Genomic DNA, 25,058 nt, shown 5'->3' on the forward strand with positions numbered 1-25,058 from the left:
TTTCTTCCAGCAAGAATTATTTTTTAATGGTTTAAAAATGAGTCTGTACAAAACCAGCACCACTATTTGGTGCTTCCAGTCCACCAGGGGATCCTGAGGCTGTCTTCCAACACTATCTCTTTGGCCAATTGTGCCTAAAACCTCTGTAGAGACAATGTGAAAACAAAAGAGTTAGTTCTTGCAGCCTGGCTGAATGGTGGCAGTCAGCCAGTTTATAAAACGTTGTGAGGCTTAATATCGCAGAACCGAGGGACAATGGTCTGTTTGGGGTCGAGGAGAACGGAGCTGGGCAGCAGAGTGCCCCCTGACACTCCCAGGGCACTCTAGGAGACAGGAGTGGAGGCAGGAGCAGCGTCCTGTGGCCTAGCAAGGGAGGGCTGGCGGAGCTGAGGATGGTCCCTCCTCCGCCACATCCTGGGAGCGCGTCCTCTGACTTCAGGGTCTGCTGCAAGGATTAGGGTTTTAGGCTTTTAACTAAAATACTCTTTTTTGGGTGATGCCATGCAGCTTGAGGGATCAGAATTGAACCCAGATTATTGGCAGCAAATGCAATGGACAGCCAGGGAATTCCCTAAAATATTCTTGGACAACAATGACTATCCATATTTGCTTACTGATTTTTTTTTTCCTCTTTCCTCAGAAAGGGGCTGATGTAGGCAGATTTCAAACCTATTTGGTCTGGGATGACCCTGGGGGACCACGTGGTGATGGGAGAGGGCTGAGGGTGACTGGAGTCCTAGGAGGCGTGGCTATGACTGTGGTGTCCAGTGATCACCTCTCCTCCTCCCAGCTCAGTTTTCTGAATGACAAAGATCAGAATCAGGCCCGGAGATGTGCTCTGAGACTCTCTCTAGGTGAGGCCTCCTTGGGTTTCCCTGGCCACGACGGCGTCTTGCACGTACCTGTCTGACTTTCCAGTTGGAAAGGACATGCTTTTGTTTCCCATTGACTGTTTAATTTTTTTGGCTGCAATGCATTTCTGAAAAGACAAGAAACCATCTAGGCTGAGTGACGACCATAACCGCACGACGCACAGGAAAACATGCCTGGGCTCAGACGGCCCATCAGAGCTGCCAGTGCCAAGGGTGTGGCTCTTGGTTTCCTTGCAACTGGACCTTTCTGGGTGTTAGTGACGGCAAGGCTGTACGGATGAGCTATTGAGGGAATGGCTAGGCTCTACGTAGGCCTTGCTCACCCTCCCCATGCCAGACGTCCATTCACATTGTGCTCTGGCTGGCAGCAATGCCCACGGGGGCAATGGCAGGCCTGTACTGGTACCACAGGGAGTGTTTCGGCCTGCTGCTATAATTCCCAAGGCAGCAAACAGTAACACCCTTCAAAACCACACACCCACCTTTAGAGATACTTTACAACATTTTTTTTCCTGCTGAAATAGGTGATGGGTATTGTTTGTGCCTGGGAAGAAATGAGGCGAGGGAAAAGCTATGCAGATGGAGAGGGTTCCTAGATGGTCCAGTCTTGCCAGCAGTGGAGGGTCAACAACACACACCTCGAGCCCACTGGGATTCTCAGTCTGATTCTTACCTTGCCTGACTGGGGCTGCTTGCTTGGGTCAAACTGGGAAGAAGGTTTGGATTTGCTGTTTCCTGAAAGGTAAGAGAAAAGAGAGGCCAGTGACCATGTGAGTGAGTTAGTACATACCACAGACTCACTACCGGGCCAGGTGCATGAGATCCAGGCAGTGTGCGCCGTCAGTTCGCTAGCCCTTCACAGACAGAAACTTCTGGCTTGCTGTCACCTCACAAATCATGTTCTCAGTAGCTAAAGGCAGCCTGGAGGTCAGGCTCATTTCTCACAGGTCTATTCTCAGGTCAGGGGCCAGTGGCTAAAGCACTGGCCAGTTCACATCAAGGAAATCCCTCTGGTTTCCGTGAAGGATGAAGTCACTGTCCATAAACTGGGACCAGAGGGGATGTTCTTGCAGAAAAGACGGCTGTGTCGCCAAGGAGGCTGCTCTGTCATCAGGAATGTCACTGCAGTGCTTTCAACACAGACAGGCTCTCACGGGCTAAGGAGGCACAGAGCTTCATCTTCTAGGCACCAGGCTGTCTCAACAAACCACACCTTGCTCAACAATCCACATCTTTACTCTGTATATGTGTGTCTGAGAAAAAGTGTTTCCAGACAGAACTTGTGAAGAAGGATGGAGCCACAATTATTAATAGAATGGACACTATCTTGATGAACCACCAGAGTGGCTCCTGCAGCTCAGTCCTTGGGGCTGAGGGCCGTGGGTTTCTGCTCTGTCCCCATTACGTCCTTGTGCTGCCCTCACAATTCCAGGTTGCCTGCCTGGCCTTGGGTGGAGCTTAATCTCCACTGAAGTTCTGCTCTTTCCTCCCCTCCCCGCCACCTGCTTCCCCCCACAGGACGTGGCCGGGTGGTCCCTGCAAGACACCCACTCCGGCCTCACCAGCAAAAGCCTTGAAATCTGACTTGCTGTAGTCATAGGGTGTAAAGTCTTTCTCTGGTGGATCTTTTGGCTTCTTGGAAATTTTGAGGCGTTTCTTCTCTTGCCTCTGTTCTGTCGTCCTTGGGTCACTCATCGTCCGCTCTCTTTTCTTGGCAGCATTCTCTAGCTGTGGATTGAACAGACCTGTAAGAGGGAAGCACGGCCACGACCAGGGCAGGAGACCACTCTGTGTGACCCCTGTGAGCACCCGCGAGGCACACAATGCCTCCAGGGCTGTAAACACGGGCTGGGGGGACAGAGAGAGGAGCACTGGTGGTGGTGGGGGGGAGGGGGGTGCGAGCTCCCAGCTGGGGGATGACATCAGGCCACTTGGAAAGGCCAGAGCTGAGCACTCCAGGGTGCTGGGGAGCCGGGGTGGCAGGGGGTGAAACAGCTCCCAGGTGGAGTGGGACACAGAGTGGGCTCGATGCCTCACCTCCTTCTACAGGCCAAGGACACGTTTATCCCAAACCCAGCAGGAGAACCACCCCAGATGGACAGCAACGTTGACCTTCTGGGGTGGGGGGCAGGGGGCGGGCACGAGGCAGCACTACTGGACCAGCAACCAGAAGACGCCTATAACCCAACGCTGAGGGTGAGCCCTCCCGATATTGCAGACCAACCCTGACCACGATCAGAGAGAGCAGAAATGCAGGCACGTACAGCAGCCTGCTGGCGGACGGACACGGCCTGCTCCACGGCTGCCCTGTACTCCTCCTGGGCCTGGTCCCGGGCGGCTGCAAGAGAGAGAGAACGGTTTCTGTGGTTGTGGCAGCAGCCGGACCTCTGAGCCACTCTGCTCGCGGCGTCACCCCTGCTGAGCACGGCCCCCAGCCCCAACCCCCACATCCCTGGAGGACCCTGCCTTGCGGCTCAGCCCAGATGTTCCTCTCCTCATCAACCAACCTCTGGGTCCACACCCATGCCTGCTCCTCACCCAGCGGTCTCCGTGACTCCCCTGAGGACATGGCGCCGGGATCTCAACCCTAACAGGTCGAGGACCAGAACCAAAACCTCCTTCGCCTCTAACTGGCCCCCCTGCAGCCTCAATGTCCACACAGCCCCGCCTCCCAAGGCGCTCAGGACAAAACCTCCTGTCCATGAACCACCTCACCCAATGCTGTCAGCTTCTCTACGTGACACGCCAGGCTCTGACTTTCCACCACCTGCCCTGCCCCCGTGACGTACACACCAGTGTCCCCCTTCATCTGTACACTGTGCTGCCTCCTGACTGGACTGCCCACCCTGCCCTCTGCCCAGCAGCTGGTGAGGCCTCCACACCTAAGTCAGGGTACAGCCCTCCCCTGCTCAGAGCCCTCCATGGCTTCCAACTCACTTGGAGTAAAAGTCCCAACAACAGACCCCTGCCTGTTCTCTGTCCTACCCTCCACCCACCCCCCGCCCCCATCCCTTTGGCCTCCTGGGTCACTCTGAGCAGTACTGCAAGCTGTGGCCTTGGCCTCGCTGGGCTGCCAGTCTGAACACTTTCCCCTGATGGCTACGGGTCTTGGCTCAATGTCATGTTCACTAGACCGCCTCCCTGGAGCACTGTACAGAAGCAATCCGCGCCCTGTCAGGCCCAGCCGCAGCACGTCCTTCCTATCTCTGCGTAAGGACCCGCTGCCCTGACAGCTCACACATCTCCGGCTCACTATCTGCCGCCCCTCGGCAGAAGGGAGGCCGTGGAGGGGAGGACTGGGGCTGCTCGGCTGTGCCTGGAGCTTTGCTTGAGTAACTAACAGTGAGCCAGGGCTGCTCTCAACCAAAGGTGCAGGCTGAGCTGACAAGGGGGTAGGCGCTACACTACCTGTATGTTCAGCTGCCTTCTTCTTGGCAGTTTCTTTAGGGTCTCTTTGTACCTGTACCTGGCTTGCCAGCTTCCAACGGTTGCTGATCTATAAATAAAAACAAACAAAACAAAAAATCTCCAAAACTCAGCCACCTAGGATGATTCTTTGAATGAGGTGACACAGAGCATGCTGACTGGTAGCTATATACATTCTAGGTCCTAAGTCCCATTATCTAATGATCCTGTATCTAATGACACGAAAAATAAGAGCTCATGCTGGCTTTATTTATAAAGTACTTATGTTATTCCAGCCACTGGGCTGGATGCCTGCATATCCACCCATTCAGTCCCTTCTATGACCCTGAGGCAGAGGTACCATCATCACCACCACTTTACAGACAGGAAATAGGTTGGGAGAAGCTAAGTAACGTGTCCAAGGGGACATGGTTAATAAATGGTAGAGATGGTGTTCAAGGCAGGACTCCTGCAAGTCTAAAGTGCTTCTTATGACACCACATTTACCTGGGGCATGAGAACACATCTTGGTGACAGGAAACAGTAAGTCTGGTAAGTCCAGTGGGCGGGGTGGGGGTGGGGGGGCACGTATGGCTGCCCCCAGTAAGACACAATGGCGGGGGCGGGGGGGGGGGGCGCGGAAGAGAAGAGACAGCAGAAACCTCATCTGACTCCCCATTTCTAAAAACAGCAGGCTTATCAACAGTGACAGGGCGGAGGCCCATCAGGGTTTCAACCTGATTCTCCTTTCCGTTTTGTTTTTTTTGGCCGTGCCACATGGTATGTAGGATCTTAGTTCCCTGATTAGGGATGGAACTCTCTCGTCCCTGCACTGGGGAGTGTGGAGTCTTAACCACTGGACTACCAGGAAGTCCCTTGGCCTGACTCTCTGGCCTAAAGAGCAGTGTGGGGGTGGGGGGTGTGTGCAGAGGGAGCCAGGCCACCCATCTGATCAGAGCACCACTTCCTGCAGGGAGGAAGAGGGCTTTTAACAAACAATTAACATGCCGGCTCCCAGGAATATCTCATGGGGATCCAGGGAAGGTGGATTCTTATTCTTACTTAAAATGCTGCTAAAAACAAACCACACAACATACAACAGAATGTTTCAAAATTTAAACTGTCATCTTTAAGAACGTTAAAGTAATATTCATAAATAGAAATGCATCAAGCTGTACATTTTATCTGTGTACTGTATACCTTGTAAATTAAACTTTAATTAAAAACAAAAAACAAAGACCTGTTTCTTTAAAAAGTTCCCCAATGCTTTCAAGAATCTGATTAAAGTCTGGTTCCTCTCTCTGGAAACAAGGCTTATATATGAAATGTTTCTTGCACTCATTTTCAGGGAGGTTCAAAGATGGGCTTGTTTAGAACAGAAACCTGGTTTAAGAAATTAAGAAGTCCTCTTTTCTCAGAAAGTTCACTCTTAGAAAGGGTGACAAATCCACTTACTTCATAGATTTTTGATGATGGATCAAACTTTGCTGACTGAGAAATGTGAGCCCGGTGTTCTACTGAAGGCAGAAACTGGAGAAATGGAAACAGTCACGTTAAATGCCGAGAAACAGAATCTGGACCCAGAATTCGGTGGCACTCAGATGGGGGTGTTCTGCTGGTTACATCTTAGGAGGCCTCAATGCAAAGTGTCAGCCTGGCCGCAGCTGCCTGGCCCTCAAGTGGGGTCCTCTTGTTGACTTGGTCTCAGAAGACCTGACTCAGGGTCTCGACCCACTGCCAGGGATGACGTCACGGTGGTGAGGCTTCTCCGGTCTCTGAAGTCTCTTGGTTCCTTTTTCAGGCAAAAGGCACCTCCGGCTGCAAAAAGCTCTGCCTCTTCTGTCAGCCCTTAACATATGCAACCAGTACTTACCATCCGAAATGGATTTTCAAAGGACTCCATTATGTTCTGGGCTTTTTTCTGTGCAACTGTTAATGGACTCTTTTCATTTCCTTCAGCGCTAGGTTCCTGCAGGGACAGAGAACAATGGCTTACAACTATGACCATTTTATGATATTAGATGCAGGCAAGAGGAGTAACAGTAATAATACCAACAGCTGACTTTTTAAAGTTCTTTATTTATTGGCCATGCCACATGGTACATGGAATCTCAGTTCCCCAACCAGAGATTGAACCTGTGCCCCCTGCAGTGGAAGCATGGAGTCAACCTCTGGACCACCAGGGAAATCCCTAAAATTTCTTTTCTATTTTAAAAATTTATTATTTAAAACTTTTTCAGGAATTCCCTGGTAGTCCAGTGGTTCGGACTTGGTGCTTTCACTGCCAGGTTCAGTCCCTGGTCAGGGAAATAAAAATCCCACAAGCAAAGTGTCACAGCAAAAAAAAAAAAAACTTTTTTAATTTAAAAAAAATTTTTAAAAATCAAAGTATCATTTATTTATAATATTAATGACTAAGTTTTTAAAAAAGCCTCTCCTGTGTATAAGGCACTACAATAGCTTGTAATAACACACAGTGAGGTGTTCAATATTTACGTATTTATTTGCCACACTGTGGCATGAAGAACTTCCCTCATCAGGGATTGAACCCACGCCCCACTGCAGTGGAAGCATGGAGTCTTAACCTCTGGAGTGCCAGGGAAGTCCCAATACACACTCATTGAATCAATGAGTTCTCACCACATCCTTACAACCTACAAGGTATGTGGCGTTACTCTCACCATGGTACAGATAAGGAAACTGAGGCTGAGAGAGGTTAAGAAAGTCTTCCAGAGCCTTACAGCTAATAGGGGCAGAATAAGGATGTAAGTCCAGATCTGGCTGACTGGAGAACCTGGGGTTGTAACCTGAAATTAGCTGAAATTTAAAATCATACACCTTTATGGGTGACCAACAAAACTACGTGACAGAATGCTGCTCTCACTGGGGGCATCAGCCTGCGCTAGCCCCTGGCCTTCTCTGTGGTCAGGCTTCCTGCACACCAGGAACAGGGATGCAGCCTCTGCTAGACAACGCACGGCGCTTACACATCCACATGGCTGCAAGTTAACACTCACATCTTTAGCTGCCTAATCGCTTCGGTGATTCAATGAACTCTGTGGTCAACTAAAGGTCCTAGACTTCTGTTTGCACTGGCTACTAAAACAAGACTAACTGTATGTAATTAAGAGAAAAGGAAAGTTCACTCCCAGACAGTTAACACATCTTGCAGGTGGTACTTCACCTCCCTGGCACTGGCACAGCATCTGAGTGTGATGGGAGAGTTGTGAATAGGACTGGACCACCCAGCTTCTTACTATCTGAACACATGCTAAGCATGAAACTTGTCTTTATCCAGATAGTATGCTTGCTTCTCTTTCTCAGTTCTTTCTAGAAATTATAGTTTTTCCTTCTTAGCACATCTGTTGTATTTCCTGGTGGCTCAGATGGTAAAGAATCAGTCTGCAATGCAGGAGACCCAGGTTTGATCCCTGGGTCAGGAAAATCCCCTGAAGAAGGGAATGGCCACCCACTCCAGTATTCTTGCCTGGAGAATTCCATGGATAGAGAAGCCTGGTGGGCTATAGTCCATGGGGTCGTAAAGAGTCAGACACAACTAAGTGACTAACACTTTCACTTTCTTTCACATCTATTGTGTGCTGTATTCAGATTTTTTATCTGTGTGATTTCCTTTTATTCCTGGTCATCTTGCTAACTATCATCCTGACCAGCACATGCACCCTGGTCTTCCTTTTGCACAGAACCCAGAGCTCATGTCTGTGGTGGAAAGGAGAAGCGTGCTGGGTGGGATTGATCAGGACAAGCTCTATCGTGTCCCAGGCCGGATTACAGGAACAAGGTCCCCAAGTGGGCCACACTGGATGGAGTCTCTACCTATCGGGGCTCAGCCTCCCTGGGAGCGGGAACAAGTTCCTACCCACTTCCTGGTACTTGCATCTCCTGCTGCTCACTTAATCTAACAGGCCAGATTGGGGAGAATGCTTTTCTTTTCTCTTGCTTTTTTTTTTCTACTTTTCATCCAAAGCACACATAGATGATGCTGGCGATCATCAGGAAAGTATAAGCAGCACACACTATGAGTTCACTGGAAACACTGTTCCACCCCTTCTGGGAATCAGGATAAACTGGCCTTCAACTGACCTCGGATGAATGGGGAAGAAAGGCCCCTGTTTATACATCCCTGGAGCTCCTGTCCGGCTCCCTTGGGGCACTTCCCCAGAGGATTTCCTCAGGCAGCACACAGAACTCGCCACCACCCCTCACAGACCTCCTCATCAGGGCAGCAAACACCATCTGGCCAATAGGCTTCCCGCCCACCCCCACTGCCACTGGCTTCCACTTCCGGCAGACGGCCTCCTGTCTGATAAAGCCAGCACATCCCCCCAGTCTGGGTCACGTCCCAGATGGTGTCACTCACGTTAAATAATGTGATGACAGCGGTAGCGACGAGACATCTGATGTCTGGCAGGGTCTCCTCGTCTTCTTGGGCGGAGAGGAGGCCCTCCTGTTTCTGTACTGGTGCAGGCCCTACAGGGAGGGGAGTCAGCACGGGCCAAGCCGACGGGGCGGCACGCCGGGCAGCCCCACCCCCGGGATGTGCCAGGGGCCTCTCCGTTACCGTCGGTTGGGATGAGAGGGTAGCCGTCTGACGGGGTATGGGAGCAGTCATGGGGGCCAAAGAGAACATTCTCCAATCTCTGCGTCAAAAAGAAAGCAACAGGCCGGCGTGAAGGACTCTGTGACTTGGTGACAGGTCCTGGTGTCTGTCAGGGAGGCTGGGTCTGTCCAAGCCTGGTTCCCCCTCCCTCCCTCCAAAAAAGCCCCAAGGAACACATCACGGTACCTCAGGGTTGGGCAGCGGCCCACTCTTCCTCACTCCGGCTGCGACTTCAGACTAAAGAGTCAGAACAGAGAGAGTGTGAGGAAAGTTCCCTAAATTTGATGACACGCTCATTTTCTTTTTTTCCTTCAGCACAGACGTGTCTCTTCACTAGACGGTGTTTCTCAAGAGCCTGAGACTTTCTCTCATCCCTTCACCCCTTCCAGTGCCTGGCACTGTGATTACTTGTGTTCAGTAATTATTTGCTGGATGAAAGAATAAAGCCCTTTATCACAGTGAGCCACAACACAGAAGGATTCCAAACAGCTTGAGAAAGATTTTTGTCTAGTCACTGGCATTTTGCTCTTTACTGGGACAAAGTATAGAGTCAAGAAAGAAATATTAGCATGAAGACACTAAATGTGCGTATCCTCAGAGTCTCTCCTTTTTTACCTCAAAGGGGCTGATTTCAAGTCACCTGGGATCAATAATCTTTCAAAAATTACAAACATGTTTTACACATGCTAATATTACTACTGAGACAAAACATTAAAAACTGTGCCAATGAAAACACAAATCGAAACATGCATATCTTTCTGGACACCCTCTCTTCTACCCCCTGGCAAGGGCAGAATAAATGTTTGTATGCATTAAAAACAAAACAAAACACACACACATGTAAACCTACACATAATCTTGTGTAGACATACTGTAATATCTACACAAGAACACAGGTGTGTTGGTATGTGTGTACCCATGAAAGGCACACACATAGATGTATGGGTTTTTATTGTGGGCTGGGCATCCTGCTTTCATCTAAATTTGCCTAAACTTTAGCATCTTCACAGTTAGCTCTTTCTGAATTACCTTCTCTCTGGGGTGCTCCTGTTTCTTGTCACCTCGGCTTTCTGTGTGGAGTGAGTGGTCCTTGACTCCACTTCCATTATCTTCAACTCTACTTGCCATTCAGAGAACACCTCTAAAGTACTTAACATGGTGCTCAGAAAAGAATGGCAGCCACTGTCACCACCTGTTATAAAGTCCCATCAATTTTTGCTTTTGAAGATGTTTCCTGAACCTGTCTTTTCCCTTTCATTCCTGTGACCGACACGCTCATCAGGGCTCTTATCATCTCACTTTGGACTACTGCCAGGCTTCCAAAATGCATCTCTGTGCTGAGATCCCAACTCCACTTTACCCTGCAAGGCTGACTGCCTCGGGACAACAGCTAACCAGCGCATCATTGGACATCATGAGACATCACTGGCCCTTGGATTAACAAAGATAAGGTTGCAAATAAAGAAGGATGAGGGATTCCTTGGTGGCTCAGTGGTATAGAATCTGCCTGCTAATGTAGGACACATGGGTTTAATCCCTGGTCCGAGAAGATCCCACATGCTGTGGAGCAACTAAGTTCATGTGCCACAACTATGGAGCCTGTGCTCTAGAGCCTGGGAGCTGCAACTATTGAGCCTACAGCCCCAACTACTGAAGCCTGTGTGCCCTAGAGCCTGTGCTCGGCAACAAGGGAAGCCACTGCAATGAGAAGCCTGCATAGTGCAACGAAGATTAGCTCCTGTTTGCCGCAAATACAGACAAGCCCATGCAGCAGTGATGCTCCAGCACAGCCAAATACAAATAAATAAACTTTTTTTTAAAAAAAGGATGAACTTTAGCTTCTGACTATCATAAAGACACACCCACTGGGTTACCTAAATCCTATTATTTCCTCAGGCTTTTTTTTCAGAATGGAGACCGACTCACATGTGAAGGAGACTATAAGGAGCAAGACGGCAGCAGAGCTGAGAACCTGTGGAGTTGGGGAGCTTCTCACCTTGAGCAGAGGCATCTCTCGCGCCTGCTGAATCAGAAGGTGCATTTCGTTGATCTGCTGCCGTACGAGAGGAGGCACAGGGTTACAGCAAGCAATGATGCCCTGAGGTTCCCTGAAGGAAGTGAGAACACATTCAACATTGCCCAGGAGTGCAGCCCACAAAGGCTCCAGGAAAGAACAACGACCCAGTGAAGCCAGAGTGTAGGCACTCAGGTGAGAACTGAGGGAACAAGGTCCGTCAGAGTGACCCCACTGGCTTTCCAAGACGTGCTCTCTGCTGCACTGAGCCCTGAGCAGACGCCTCCCACCATTGCCTCCTGCTTGCAGGGAGGGCTGGAACATAGCCCCAGAGCTCTGCTCACCTGCAACCCTGCAAGGAGGTGCCAGGTGAGGATGAGCTTTGATTCTCTGCTTATACTCCAATTAACATCCTAAGACATCTAAAATCATAAGATAACTTAATCCAGAAGGAGGTACAGATGAAAGAGTCTGAGAAATTTTCCCTCTAAAGTGGATGCTCCAGGCTCAGAGACTTATATGCTGAGGCTGCTGTTAAGTCGCTCAGTCATGTCCAACTCTTTTGTGACCCCCATGGACTGTAGCTTACCAGGCTCCTCTGTCCATGGGATTTTCCAGGCAAGAATACTGGAGTGGGTTGCCATTTCCTCCTCCAGGGGATCTTTCCCACCCAGGGATCAAACCCATGTCTCCTGCATTGGCAGGCAGATTCTTTACTGCTGAGATACCTGGGAAGCCCAGACTTACATGGGAGTCCATATAAGGGATAAACATGGAAACAGCTCCAGTTCTGAAGCTCTGCTTCCTAAATGGCAGTGCACGGCAGAGATTCTGCATTCCTTGGACTTGCTAACTTTCTCAGAGCACTAATCTGCTCTAAGTAAACAGCCCTGAGGTAACAACAATCAGGGAAGCCGGATCTGAGGGACACTACTTTCTCCACTGAGGAAGTCAGAGCACATTAATCAGTCCTCACTCACTTGGGCAGCTCCTCAGCTATCTTTAGCATCATGTGGTTTGGCAGGACGTATCTGGAATAAAACACAACAGGATCCCATTAAATTCTGCCAACATGCTCCATGATGTGTTGTAACCCTGGGAAAACATAATCAACTTTCACGGTGAAAAGAATTGAAAAGGCCCATTATTTCCTTGTCACCAGACCCAGCAAGAATGAAAGGGATCCATAGTCCCTTACCCATAACTCTCATCTTCCCGACGAGCTGTTTTATCCCTCCAGGCAAACAGCAGCTGAAAGGCCGTCAACTGCTGTGTGTTCAGATGCTTCTTCTGCTTCCTATAGAGTTCCAGATAAGATTCGTCTGTGAAGATGGGTTTGATGAATTTCTGCAAAATATTAGAGAATATTCAAGATTAGTGTGAATCAATACTGTGCCCTGGGCTCTTCAGGACACTGGGCTCTTTCATGAATGCAAACAGCAAAGCAGACGTGTGCCGCCACAACCACTGAGCCCTTGTGCCACAACTACTGAAGCCCACGCGCCTGGAGTCCATGCTCTGCAACGAGAAGCCACTGCAGTGAGAAGCCCACACACCCCAACTAGAGAGTATGCCCACTTGCTGCAACTAGAGAAAGCCCATGTGTAGCAACAAAGACCTAGTGCAGCCAAAATAAATTAACTCATTTTAAAAATTTTTAAAAAATAAATAAAAGAGCAAAGCAGAGCACGGGGAGCCGAGCAGAACCTGGGCCCGGGCTGTACCTTGAGGCAGATGTCGCGACTGCGCTGCCACACCACCTGCAGCTGCGTGGGCTGCTCATTGCCGCGCTCCCACAGCTCTAGCCGCATCTTATCATAGATGTACAGCAGGTAGTGAGTGTCATCTCGGGCGTAGCTCAGCATTTCCTCGGGCAGAGGTCTAGAATTGCAACAGAGAACGCCGTTTCACTGGTTTCCCCCTCGGTGGCAATTTGACTTGTCTACCCTGTGGGTTCCTGCTGAAGTCCAAGAGTCTCCCTTGGCCAATACTACAGCCCCACCAGCTTCTCTGGCATCCTTATGGGACAAGTCGCTCTTTCCACAGCTGGGCAGAAGGGGCAGCAGGGCAACGAACGACATGGTTAAAAATCAGGGCCCTGTCTTGAGTGTGAATATTATCCCACTGTGTGACATGTATTAATGGTTAAGTAAAAGGAAGTGGTTTTTAGATCTTAATAATTCTCATCTTATAGTTTGACTTTACTAAATTCTCTTGAGAAATTCTGGCATGAGACATGCAGAAGAGCTTGGTGCTTCTCCATACAACAGTTGCAGCCTCAGAGAGGAAGCCAGCCATCTGAAAATGACCAAGGAAAGCAAGAATCCCACAAAGTGTGGCAAGACTCCGCAACAGCCTTAGATAATAGTAAATACTATAAATTATTACATTTATATAGTATATATTTACTATATGCTATATTTACTATACTGTAAATTACTATATAATAATTACTCCACTATAAATTACTCATATTACAGTAAATACTGATTACAACGCTAAGTTAACTGTGTTCTTAGAACTCTCTCACACTTATGGGAGACCATTTCATACACATGTACCAGGGAGATATGGGTTACAAACAAGAGACTGACATGGACAAATGCTGACATGGCATGGAAATTTCAACTATTTCCATGAAGCATGATGCACTATTTATTTGTTTATCTAAGACAGTAATTCCTGCCTTTTTCAGATATGAAGCATTCTTTTCACTTTAATTTTTCTTATAATTTATGCTCAAGTACAATCTAATTTCCACCTCAATAAATATGAAGCATTTTTTTTAAACCAATCCACTTAAAAAGTTTTAAATACTTAACATTCCCCTCTATGTAACATAATCAGTCCAACATAAACTCTACATTATTCTAAAACTTCCAGCTGTCCTTGTGCCACTAAAAACAAATGGAGAAAAGCCCAATGACATTCAACTCAAGATCCATATGGGGTAGCTCCCTGGCGGTCTAGTGAGTAAGAATCCGCCTGCCAATGCAGGGGACAGGTGTTTGATGCCTGGTCTGGGAACTAAGCCTGTGCAGTACAACTAGTGAGCCCACCCAGCCTCGAGGCTGGGGTCCACAACAAGAGAAACCACTGCAATGAGAAGCCCAAGCTCCACAATAGAGAGTGGCCGCTGCTTGCAACAAGGCAGACCCAATGCAGCCAAAAATAAACTAAAAAAGAGAGAGCGATCCAAACGGTGTTACAGCCTGCATGCAGGTCTCCACAGTGGGGTTAACAACCACCCAGGCCTCCCTCCGCCAGCCCTGTTTCCTCATCAAGAACAAACTGACCGTATCCGCCAGTCGGCCAGCTGGTACTGCTTGTTGGACTCCACGTTGCAGTAGAGCTTCAGGAGGTGGTCCAGGGAGTGCCTGCCCAGGTTAAGAAGGCGAGCTGCCTGGTGAGTATCAAACATGTTCACCACGTACAACCCAAAGTCCTTCTGGAGCCATTCTATGTCTGAATCGGCACCATGGAAGACCTGAAAATAAAACCATAGCCGTGCAGTACAGAGGCACAGGGCTGTTTATGCTCTGAAATGAACTCTGTCCCTAGGTTATTAGAACACTGGAACAGAAGCCAGGATAAAGATAAAGATGATTCAGCTTTACATGTTTCTTTTAGTTTGGGCCAGTCTTCTACAATCCTAATTGCATGCTTGTAACTGCTAACAGCTGATGACTCTAAGAAGGCCACGTTGCTAGCTTCAAGGGCAGTCATTAAGTCCAACAATCTTGAGATCAAGGGCTTGCTGCAGTACTCATTAAAGTGCTTTAACATTTTTCTGGGTGGTGGTGAGCTAAGTCTTAGCTGTTCTAACAGAGGGTTAGAAACAAAAGCATGTGGTACCCTAGTGGTGTTAAGTTATTCAGTCGTGTCTGACTCTTTGCGACCCCATGGACTATAGCCCACCAGGCTCCTCTGTCCATGGGATTCTCCAGCAAAAATGCTGGAGTGGGTTGCCATTTCCTTCTCCAGGGGATCTTCCAGACCCAAGGATCAAACTCGGGTCTCCTGCATTGCAGGCAGATTCTTTACTGTCTGAGCCACCAGGGAAGCCCATCCTAGTGGAGGAAGTTACAGTTTTTTCTCTCAGCTTTACTGCGGCTACGCTGAAATGATGACAAGAGTAAATTGAGAAGCATTTTAATCATGTGCTCACATGTAAGAGTGGGAAAAGGCTGGCTGACCTTAACAACAGCTGGGTCTGTGAGGCTCTCGTTGAGAATGTACATGTCACTGCGAAGCTCCAGGGTGTCAACAATGAAGTCTTCTGTCCTGGTGGAAATCTGCATCAGGCAGGTGAGCCCCAGGAAGCTCCTGTAAGAGTGGTGCTAAAATACACAGAAAGAAAGGGGAACAGGGAAAAAACGATTTTTATCAGGCTTACAGTTAAATTGATTTTGAAAAATCAGTAATAAATAAAGTAATGTGATTCTTACCAAAAAACAGGTCTAAATTAGTATTAATTTTATACTTCTTGAATAAGTGAACTCACAGAAAATGTAAACACTTCATTTTAGGTCATTAATAAGTTACCTCTAAGTCTACAGCAAATTCTTGACACTTGAGGAGCTTTTCGTTGAGTTCCACTAGTTCATCCAGTGTGGACACGAAGTGGCAGGGTGTCTCTCCTACAGGTCTGTATAACTGCATCACAAAAGTATAGGGAGAAAGATAAGACTCTGAACCGTCATCTTTCACTAAAGGACAAAGTGAATTATGAGCCCAAGAAATGATCCCAAGTCACACCCTTCTATTTGGGCAGCCAGAAAATTTGTTTGGCTTTCCATAACATCTTACGGGAAAACTCGAACAAATTTTTGGCCACCCCAATACGATAAAAGCAACTAAGGAAAGCTAAAACTGCATCTAGGCATCGATGTATGTGATTCTTCCTGGGTTACTTGGGAACCACCCATCAGCTAAGATCGGCACTTACCTGAGGCTCTGGCTTTTGAAGGACTGAGTCTGGTGGTGTGAAGTGATCTAGTTCATACTGATAAGGATGTGCAAACCTGAATCGGTAAAATGAAAAGGTACAAACAATAAATGCTGGAAAAAAGGCAGCCCTCTTGCACTGCTGGTGAGAATGTAAATTGATACAGCCACTGAGGCGAGCAACATGGAAGTTCCTTAAAAAACTAAAAATAGAACTACTATATGATCCAATAATTCCATTACTAGGGGTATACCTAAGAAAACCATAATTCAAAAAGACACATGCACCCCAATGTGCACTGTAGCACTGTTTACAACAACTAGGACACAGAGCAACCTAAATGTCTATTGAAAGGTGAATGGATAAAGAAGACGTGGCATATATACACAACGGAATATTAGACAGAAAGGAACGAAACTGGGTCCTTTATAGAGAAGTGGATGGACCCTAGAGTCTGTCATACAGAGTGAAGTCAAGTCAGAAAGAGAAAAACAAATATTGTATATTAACACACATAGGAATCTACAAAAACTGTACTGATGAACCTATCTGCAGGGCAGGAAGAAAGATGCAGAAGTAGAGAATGGACCTGTGGACATGGTGGGGAAGAAGAAGGTGGGACCAATTAACAGCGTAGCACTGACACACATACACTACTGTGTGTACAATGGACAGCGAGTGGGAAGTTGCTGTATAGCCCAGGAAGCTCGGCTTGGTGCTCTGTGATGACCTAGGGGGCTGCTATCTTGGAGGACTGGGTGGGAGGGAGGCTCAAGAAGGTGGAAGGATATATTTGTACATACAGGTGATTCATTTTGTTGCACGACAGAAACGCAACACTGTAAAGCAATTACACTACAATAAAAAACAAACCAAAAACATAAAAAGAAAAATCTTTGTGATTAATTCCATGATTCAAGGAAGACCAACTGTTTTAATCCAGTTTGTTAAAGCAAACAAGAAAAGAACATTGTGAAAATACTTGCTTCAATGATAATTCAAGTGCATCAAAAAAAAAAAAATTAGGTGAAATTTGTTCACCCTTAAAAGTATAACAAAGTATAATAAAAAATCTATTCATTTATAAAGATTTGAGCACTAATTGGAATAACACTGTATAGCTGCTGCTGCAGATGATACAGAAAGGTGGAATATATAATTCTTTGTGATCTGGAATAAAGGATCTGTGAGGTGAGAGAGGATGGGGCAAATATCTCAGTTGTCATATACTAAATGATGCATTTTTTTCAGTTCTGCTATCAGATTCTGGCATAAGAATCCTGTCTTTTTTGAGTTCCTTGAGGGCAGAGCCGCCTTTCAGTACCTTTATTTCTCCAGCACTTGACTGGAGGCCTCATAGTGCAGAGCTGGGGCTGAGGCATGAATGCCCAGACGCTTTGGCTATGTGTGAGAAAGGGACCAACACTGACGAAGTCCTCCTCATCTTTTTTCTTTACACTGAAGGCAAAGTCCTATTGTCCGTTTTAAGCAAAGTTTTTCCAAGATGCTCATACAGTCAGGGAGAAGGTCTTTTCTGTGCTAAGTTTACAGGTGAGCCCTACCTCCCTGTGTGAGACCTCACCTGACAAGAGGCAGAGTGGTACAAAGGAAACAAAATTTTAAGAAAGCCTGGGTTTGAAGTTCTAGTTCTGTGGGAAGTTAGCATCTCAAGTTTGGTTCTTTCATCTGTACAATGGGGACGAGAGCAACTGGCAGCTCTTAGGACTGTGTGAGGGTTATGTGAACGACGCCTGTGTGAGGCCCTCTGTGAAAACAAGCAGGAGGTCAGTGGCTAAGATTCACGTCAGGATGAGGGGAAGTGTCACCCACCCCTCAGGTTCCGCTCTCATTTACACATTTTACAAAAGTGATGCACAATGAAAACACACATGGAGGTCAAGACTCACAACAGGACATTCAGACAGGTGAACACTTACATGTCCTGCTCCACCTGCTGGGTTCTCTGCTGATGGATTAAATCCGCCAGGGCAGGGGGCACATCCAAGTCCTCTGGGCGGTCTTGTGGGCGTTCCCGCCTTTCTTTGGAGAGTGCTGGAGACCCAAGCAGCGACAAAGACAGGTTTGCGCTTTGTCTAGTTACCAAGGGCTCCCTCTGAATTTGAAGAAAGGAAGGCGGGAGGGAGACCTTTCCCCCTTCATTTGTGTTGTTGGGCAGAGTTGGCACCACTTACCCTGAGGGAGGGGTTTCTGAGCATTGGGCTTGATGAAGATTTTGGGAAGAAATGGTGTGTTAGAGTTGTCGATCTTCTCTCGGAACTTAAGCTGAGGTCGGATGATGTTCTTTGCGTGAAGCAGCCGGAAAGTCTCAGATTTTGTTTTTTTGCTATATTCTCCTGCCTATGATCAGCAAATACAAATACTTTTTAACACAGCAACTTGAAGACTTAGAAAACTAAATTCCATTTTATGCCAACGGCCACCCATTAAAGAATGTATGTGTGACACTGGGGGGGTGGGGGGTGCAAAGTAGACTAGAGGGTAGAATTAGGTTGTGTCTGTTTATGAGAACAAGTTAGGCAGTGGCCAGTTCTGTGTTCAATAAATTAGAACAGAAACGCAAATGAGAAAGGGCAAAGGCCCTAAAGTTGGTATCAGATACTCCAGTGCATCTGAAAAGCAACCCTCACCTTCCGGTTCCAGCTGGACACTATGGTTTTGGGGACCTGTAACCCTGCAGGGAGGACAGGTTGTTGATTCTTATTCATGCCTGATGCTTCGTCCAGTAAAATGCCCTAAGAGTGCAAGAGGTATTAGTTTAGTATCTTCCTTTAAGGGTTAAGAGTTAATTACCTAAAATTTTATGAAACATAGGCAGAGAATTACGTGCAAGAGTACACATTTGTAAGAGCGAATAACTGTAGCAGACATGATTTGAGAGTCAACCCAAGTAATTAAAGCATTACTTGCTCAAAGGTAGGGCAGTGATCAGGCACTCCCAACCCTTGACTGACTCTCTTCACAGTTCTGAATTGGGCTGAAAATTCAAAAGTGACTTAACAGGATGATGTGGCCTACTATCCTAGACTGCATTAAACACAGAGGAATGGTAATCAGAGTGAGAATGAAGGCTGTCCTCATCTATCCATATTTTGTACAGTAGCACCAGATGTGGGATCTCAGTTTGGGCACTACTAACAGTGGTGCGCCTAGCTGACAAATGGTAGGGCTTGAAATCATAAAATTTGAGGAAACCACTGGAAGACCTATGGGCATTTAGACCATGGAAGAGATGACTGCATGGGACAGAACAGCATGATTTCATATCTGCAGGACTGTCACATGGCTGAGCATTAGCTGTGTTTTGGACAATCTGTGTATTTCTGTAAGGAATATTCTGCCGCAGAATTAGGCAGAAGAAGACGGTTGGCTAGCTATCTCAATGAGCCACATCTCCCTCTAATCACGCAAGTCAGCGTATTTAGAACTGTGTGTGTGTGTGCTCAGTGGTGTCCAACTCTTTACAACTCCACGGACTGTAGCCCACCAGGCTCCTCTGTCCATAGGATTTCCCAGGTAACAATACTGGAGTGGGTTGCTATTTCCTCCTCCAGGGGATCTTCCCAACCTACTGAGGGAGTGAACACAAGTCTCTTGTTTGTGTCTCCTGCATTAGCATGCAGATTCTTTACCACTAGCGCCACCTGGGAAACCTAGTTAAAATGGATTAAATGTTGGTTGCGCCCTGTATCCAGAGGCCTCCTCTCCTGCAACAAAATGGAACTGGCAAATCTGGAGGATAGATTTCTGATAAAGGCACTTTAAAAACAGGCATCCCCAGGGGAAGTAATATTCTGAAGTGATGTATCTGAAGACAACTGTGTTATTTTGGGGGAAAAGAAGCCAACTATCACAGGAAGGGAATATTGTTATGGGCAAGAAATGCTAAACTTCCTTTCTTTTCATTTCCTGAAGTGCCTGGGTTTTCTTTCATTATTTAATAATACAAAGGCTCTTCATTTGTTTGTTGCCTTAAGAGTGAGGTAAAATACTCACCACTCTTTCCAGAATAACATCGTTGGTATCGACCAGTAAATCAAACTTGTCCTCCAGCTCGGTCACTTTACTCCGGTCCTTAATGTTGCTTCGGCACCCGTGGTACTGCATCACCCTACTCATGCTGGGAAGGACAGGAAAACCCAAATCAGTCTGTATACTTTTGTTTGTTTGTCTACTAATCTGGCAGAAAGCTCCCAAGGCTTAGCTCAGATTATTCCCAACACTTTCTAAAACAAAATATTTATTTATTTGGCTGTGCTAAGTCTTAGTTGCAGCATGTGTAGTCTTAGTTATGGCATGTGGGATCTGGTTCCCTAACCAGGAATTGAACCTGGGCCCCCTGCAGTGGGAGTGCAGAGTCTTAGCCACTGGACCTCCAGGGAAGTCCTCCCTAATACTTTTCGATCAAACTAACAAAACCTGCACCATTATAGCAAAAAACATTGCTAGTTGCATGGCATTGGGCAATTCGCTGAATCTCACAAAGGCTTATTTTCCTCATCCATTATTTGAAGGGGTGGAAGAAATTACCCCAAGGCTTTGTTTAAATTCTAAAAAAATATATAACACCATGTAAACTATGTACTCTGCATTCACTGTTTTAACATGAAATCTAAAACAGATTCTCTAATTCTGTCATGCAACAGTTCAACAAAACCAGTGTCTGTGTAATGTCTGTCCTGATACACTTATTGGGAAGCCACTACTAAAAAAGAAAATAGATTAAAAAAAAAAAATAGAAAGCTAAAACTTGTGACTCCACAGGTTGTGTGAGAGAATCTTGGATCTAGGTTTTCTAGTCCCATATTAATAAAAAAAATTCACTGTCTATAGCTGCAATAGTCAACACATATATTTTTAAAGTTAAACTCAAAATTTACCAAGTAACATTCCCTAATCAAAATCCATTGTCATTTTTACATTTTATAGCTTTAAAGCACAGAAAATTATGATAAGGAAAAAATACAAATCTCAGGAAAAATCATCTACTTCTTCATAGTCATTTCTTTCAACATGAGAAAAGAATATATAGTACTTACCACTGAAGCAACCTGTCTCCCTGTGTTTCACAAAATGCCTGGAAGCCAGGAAAACTTCGGTAAAAATCATACTCATCACCAAACTGTGGTAGGCCTCCAGACGCCTTGGTGACTGCCACCACTGCCCCAAGAGCAAACTGTCAAAACCAGAAAAACAAGCATGTTTTAGACATGGGTCACCATTCATTCAGCAGCTCATTTTTTTTCAAGATCTACTATATATAAGGAACTGTCCTAGATGATGAAGATACCCAATCTCCATGCATCATTTAGTGCCGATTTTACCCCAACTGTTATGATACAAGAATGAACGTGAAAATGAGTTTTGGAGCTTACATTCTTGGGAGAATGGGGATAGAAATAACAAATACATATATAATAAGGCTAATATTCAAAACAGCCTGGTCCTGTGACCTTAGGCAAGTTATTTTATTTATTTGAGCCTTAGTTTCTGAATTTGATAAACAAGTGTAAGGGAGTTCCCTGGTGGTCCAATGGTTGATACTCTGTGCTTCCACTGATAGGGGCAGGGGTTCAATCCCTGGTTGGGGAACTAAGATCCCACAAGCCACATGGCTCAGCTAAATAATAATAAGAGACACAGACAATGTAAGAATATTCTAGATCTTTCATATGACCGATTTAGAATGGCTACTATCCACAACTAGACTTGTGTTTATGGCTCAGTTACTGCCAAGGAGGTCTCTATTTCAATTTCTGTGTGGTAATGAGAAAAAAACTGAAGTGGCTCCCATGGGTAAATGATGGTTGGTCACATGAAGGCCAAATGACATCACTGTAAGCTGTGTTATAAATGTTTTTCAAGAAAAAAAGAGAGAAAATGGGAACTTGAATCATGGTAGCGTTCTTGGTAGCACAGAGCCACCAATCAGGACCATGGCTAGTGGCCCAGGAATTATTCAGAACCAAATAAATGAATTTGTGGTAATGATAAATTAGACAAAATCCAAGTGGAGTTTTAGGGAATTTGTAGTGCTAACTTACAAGCTATTTTAGTTTCATGGTCTTGTAAGAACTATGCATGAGATGTTTAATTCCAGATTTGTTTGTTCATATTTAAGCACCATTAGACAAATAATCCAAATGAACTCTTTGGAAGGAGGCAATGATCAATGTTCTATGGCACCTGCAGGAGGGGCACAGGGTGGCAGCTCTAACAGGTGACATTAAACCCAGGGTATAGGATTATGTAGGGTTGGACCTCAGGAGAGGGAAGAAGGGCCATCCCGGCCGCGGGAGGAGAGGACGGCAAGTGTGGGCAGCGTGAAGCAGCCTAGCCTCTCCGGAGAGTTGTCTGAGTGACTCAGGCCTGGGCGGAGTCGGGGTCGCGAGGGCTGGGGGCTTCAGGGTGACCAGGAAGCCCTTCCTATGACGTGGCGACAGCTCTCCATGCTCGGGACTGCAAGGGTTCAAACGGGAGATCCAGGACCCTGGGGAGAGGGGAGTTCCCCAGTGTCAACGAGCGAAGCCCCATCCCCGGAGGGTGAACAGGCAGACTTGGCCGGGAGAGGGCACAAGCCCCTTTACCCTCTCCAGGGGCTCGGCTGCAGCGTGCTCGCGGCCGCCCAGAGGGTCCAGGCCTGCTTCCGGTCAGCCGTGGGAGGTTCCCGATGGCCCCCGAGGCCTCACGAACTCACCTTCACGAAGCTGTCTGCGTCTGGGAAGCCCGGCAGCACCATCTCCCCGTCACACTTGGCCGCGCTCGTGGCCGACTGGGCCTTGGACTCTCGGGGACTGGGGGGAGCCATTTTTCTGGCTGGCGCGGCTCTTCTCGCGAGAGTGCCTCGGCCAGCGCGACGTGCGCGCATTGCGCATGTGCGGAGGCAGTTCCTGCTGGGGGCGGGCTGGGGAGTTGGGACACCCGTCCCCCGCCGCACCCCCGCCTCCCTCCCGGCAAGGGGGCTGACATTTTTCATTTAATCCTCGTCTTATTTCATGCCAACAACCCAGTGCTTTACGGTGAGACGCTGAGAATTCTCAACCCAGTAATTCTCAAATTTAAAGCCAGCTCTTCCTAGGCTCTGGTTTCGTGTCCCCCTGACTCCCTTGATTTGACTCCTGCAATTCTCCCTCTCTGGTGTCTTCCCTCGTTGCTGATTCTTCCATAACAGACTACAAGTATGCTGGCATCTCTCCCAAACGGAAGGCAAGACAGAAAACGCCTCTCCACCCCACACCTTCCAGCCACCGCAACATTTCTCTTGCACTTCGTAGGTAAGCTACTGGAAAAGGTGTCTGTTACCTCGAGCACTCTGGAACTCCTCCAGTTAGAGGTTTTTCCTGACCCACACCGCTGGAACTACTCCTAAGGCACTTCAGTGTGAACTCAAACGTTTGTGAAATGTGTATCTGCAAGAGATCTTGTTAGGAGGGAGACAGTATTAGGCAGCTCAGGAATGGATTTGGGATGCCTCTAGGGTGTATCCTCTCTCCTGAAACCAGGAATGACACGCCCTTAATACAGTTTGTTTGCTTAGTAGGTGTTCAATAAATGTCAGCTCGTTTTTTTTTGCCTGGCCTTGCAGGATCTTAGTTCCCTGGCCAGGGATCGAACCTGGACCCTGGCAGTGAAAGTACTGAGTCCTAACCACTGGACTGCTAGAGAATTCCCACCTTAGCTGTTTAGTCAGAATATCCTATTAACAGAATGCATTTTTCAGTCTCCCCACCCCCTCCCCAGCCATTTGTGTACCTCAGGTACACAGGTACCACGGCAGAACAAAAGCCTATTTCTTTTTAAAAAACTAATATATTTTGGTTTATTTATTCTTGGCCTCCTGGGTCTTCACTGCTGCACACAAATTTCCTCTAGTTGCTGCGAGTGGGGGCTACTCTCTAGTTGCATTTCATGGGCTTCTTCTCATTGTGGTGGCTTCTCGTTGCTGAGCGTGGGCTCTAGAGTGCATGAACTTAGTTGCTCTGTGGCATGTGGGATCTTAGTTCTTGACCAGGGTTTGAACCAGTGTCCTCTTCATTGGAAAGCGTATGGTTCAACCTAGGCTGTGCTAAGGTGCTTTACATGGATTCGCACCTCCTCAAAACAACCTGATGGGGTAGACTCACATTTTCAGTGGAGGAAGCAAACAGAAAATAAGTAGCTTTTCTGAAGTCACACTGGTAGGATGAGACAGAGTTGAGATTTGAAACTAGCTAATTTGTTACCTAGTGGGCACAATAAAGGACAGAAACAGTAGAGACCTAGTAGATGCTGAAGAGATCAAGAAGAGATGGAAAGAATACACTGAAAAACTGTACAAAAAAGATCTTAATGAACTGGATTACTATGATCATGTGGTCAGTCACCTTGAGCCAACATTCTGGAGAGTGAAGTCAAGTGGGCCTTAGGAAGCCCTGCTGCTAATAAAGCTAGTAGATGCGATGGAATTCCATTAGAGCTATTCGGATCCCTAAAGAATGATGCTGTCAAAGTTTTGCATTCATTATGTCAGCAAATCTGGAAGACTCAGCAGTTGCCATAGGACTGGAAAAGGTCAAACCTCATCTCAATTCCCAAGCAGGGTAGTACTAAAGAATGTGCTAATCATCAGACAATTGCACTCATCTCCCATGCTAGTAAGGTCATGCCTAAAATCTTGCATGCCAGGCTTCAGCTTTATGTGAACCAAGAACTTCCGGATGTCCAAGCTGGGTTTAGAAAAGGAAGAGGAACCAGAGAATAAATTGCCAACATTCGCTGGATCATAAAGAAAGGTAGGGAATTCCAGAAAAACATCTACCTCTGTTTCATTGGGAGCACTTTCCTTCTGATGTCTATGTTAGAAGATTTCTCTGTCCCTTTTTATACTTTAGTAAAACTCTGCTACACAAAAGTTCCTGAGTGATTAAGGCTGGTCCCTGGTCCCGAAACTAAATCTTCTTCAGAGATCACAAATCTGATACTGTTCACCGTAAGCTATCATCTTGGGGGCTTGCCCAGGATCTTCAGGACAAGGTCAGAACCCTCAGAGCTCTAGCCTCTCTGCATTCTCAGTACATACGTTTTCTGACTAACTCTACGGTGTGCTAGTGTGAATGAATGACATGCCCTGTGGAAAGCAAGTGATGAGCCCTGCTCTGTGGTGCCTTGTAATGACTGAAGGCAGCTCCAAAAAGGGGAGCCTTG

General features: G+C 46.9%; 1 protein-coding gene, 1 long non-coding RNA gene and 1 other non-coding gene across 4 annotated transcripts in view; 1 reads left to right on the forward strand and 2 right to left on the reverse strand.

Annotated features, from left to right (window-relative positions):
* EXOSC10 (exosome component 10) lies at positions 1-22,719 on the reverse strand. The gene is made up of 25 exons (XM_020891930.2): positions 22,573-22,719; positions 20,915-21,051; positions 19,872-19,995; positions 18,506-18,610; positions 18,050-18,215; positions 17,795-17,909; positions 15,858-15,933; positions 15,455-15,565; positions 15,106-15,249; positions 14,206-14,396; positions 12,634-12,790; positions 12,108-12,256; positions 11,890-11,940; positions 10,892-11,003; positions 9,082-9,132; positions 8,857-8,935; positions 8,656-8,765; positions 6,151-6,246; positions 5,733-5,807; positions 4,281-4,368; positions 3,137-3,210; positions 2,435-2,600; positions 1,546-1,607; positions 903-979; positions 1-143 (listed from the first exon to the last, which is right to left on the reverse strand). Exons 1-25 carry the CDS (start codon positions 22,681-22,683, stop codon positions 113-115), a joined length of 2,658 nt encoding a protein of 885 aa, XP_020747589.2. The 5' UTR covers positions 22,684-22,719; the 3' UTR covers positions 1-112.
* TRNAG-CCC (transfer RNA glycine (anticodon CCC)) lies at positions 20,185-20,257 on the reverse strand. The gene has a single exon. It is a non-coding gene; the product is annotated as a tRNA-Gly (tRNA).
* Positions 22,705-25,058, forward strand: part of LOC139037491 (uncharacterized) — a 6,767-nt gene continuing 4,413 nt past the window's right edge. Inside the window, exons 1-2 of one of the 2 annotated variants that reach the window (XR_011490349.1) lie at positions 22,705-23,149; positions 24,540-24,765. This is a non-coding gene — a long non-coding RNA (uncharacterized lncRNA). Of the gene's footprint in view, positions 23,150-24,539; positions 24,766-25,058 lie in introns of those variants that run through there. The other variant, XR_011490350.1, reaches the window with a different exon arrangement.

The sequence above is a fragment of the Odocoileus virginianus genome, chromosome 11 (assembly GCF_023699985.2).
Source record: "Odocoileus virginianus isolate 20LAN1187 ecotype Illinois chromosome 11, Ovbor_1.2, whole genome shotgun sequence".
Lineage (NCBI taxonomy): Eukaryota > Metazoa > Chordata > Mammalia > Artiodactyla > Cervidae > Odocoileus > Odocoileus virginianus.

Coding starts and splice junctions, on each gene's coding strand:
- EXOSC10 (XM_020891930.2), bottom strand. CDS start 22,683: ATGGCTCCCCCCAGTCCCCGAGAGTCCAAGGCCCAGTCGGCCACGAGC. Junction 8,766..8,856: donor CCCTCTCATCCCAACCGACG/GTAACGGAGAGG, acceptor CCCTCCCTGTAG/GGCCTGCACCAGTACAGAAA. Junction 144..902: donor CCAACTGGAAAGTCAGACAG/GTACGTGCAAGA, acceptor TTGTCTCTACAG/AGGTTTTAGGCACAATTGGC.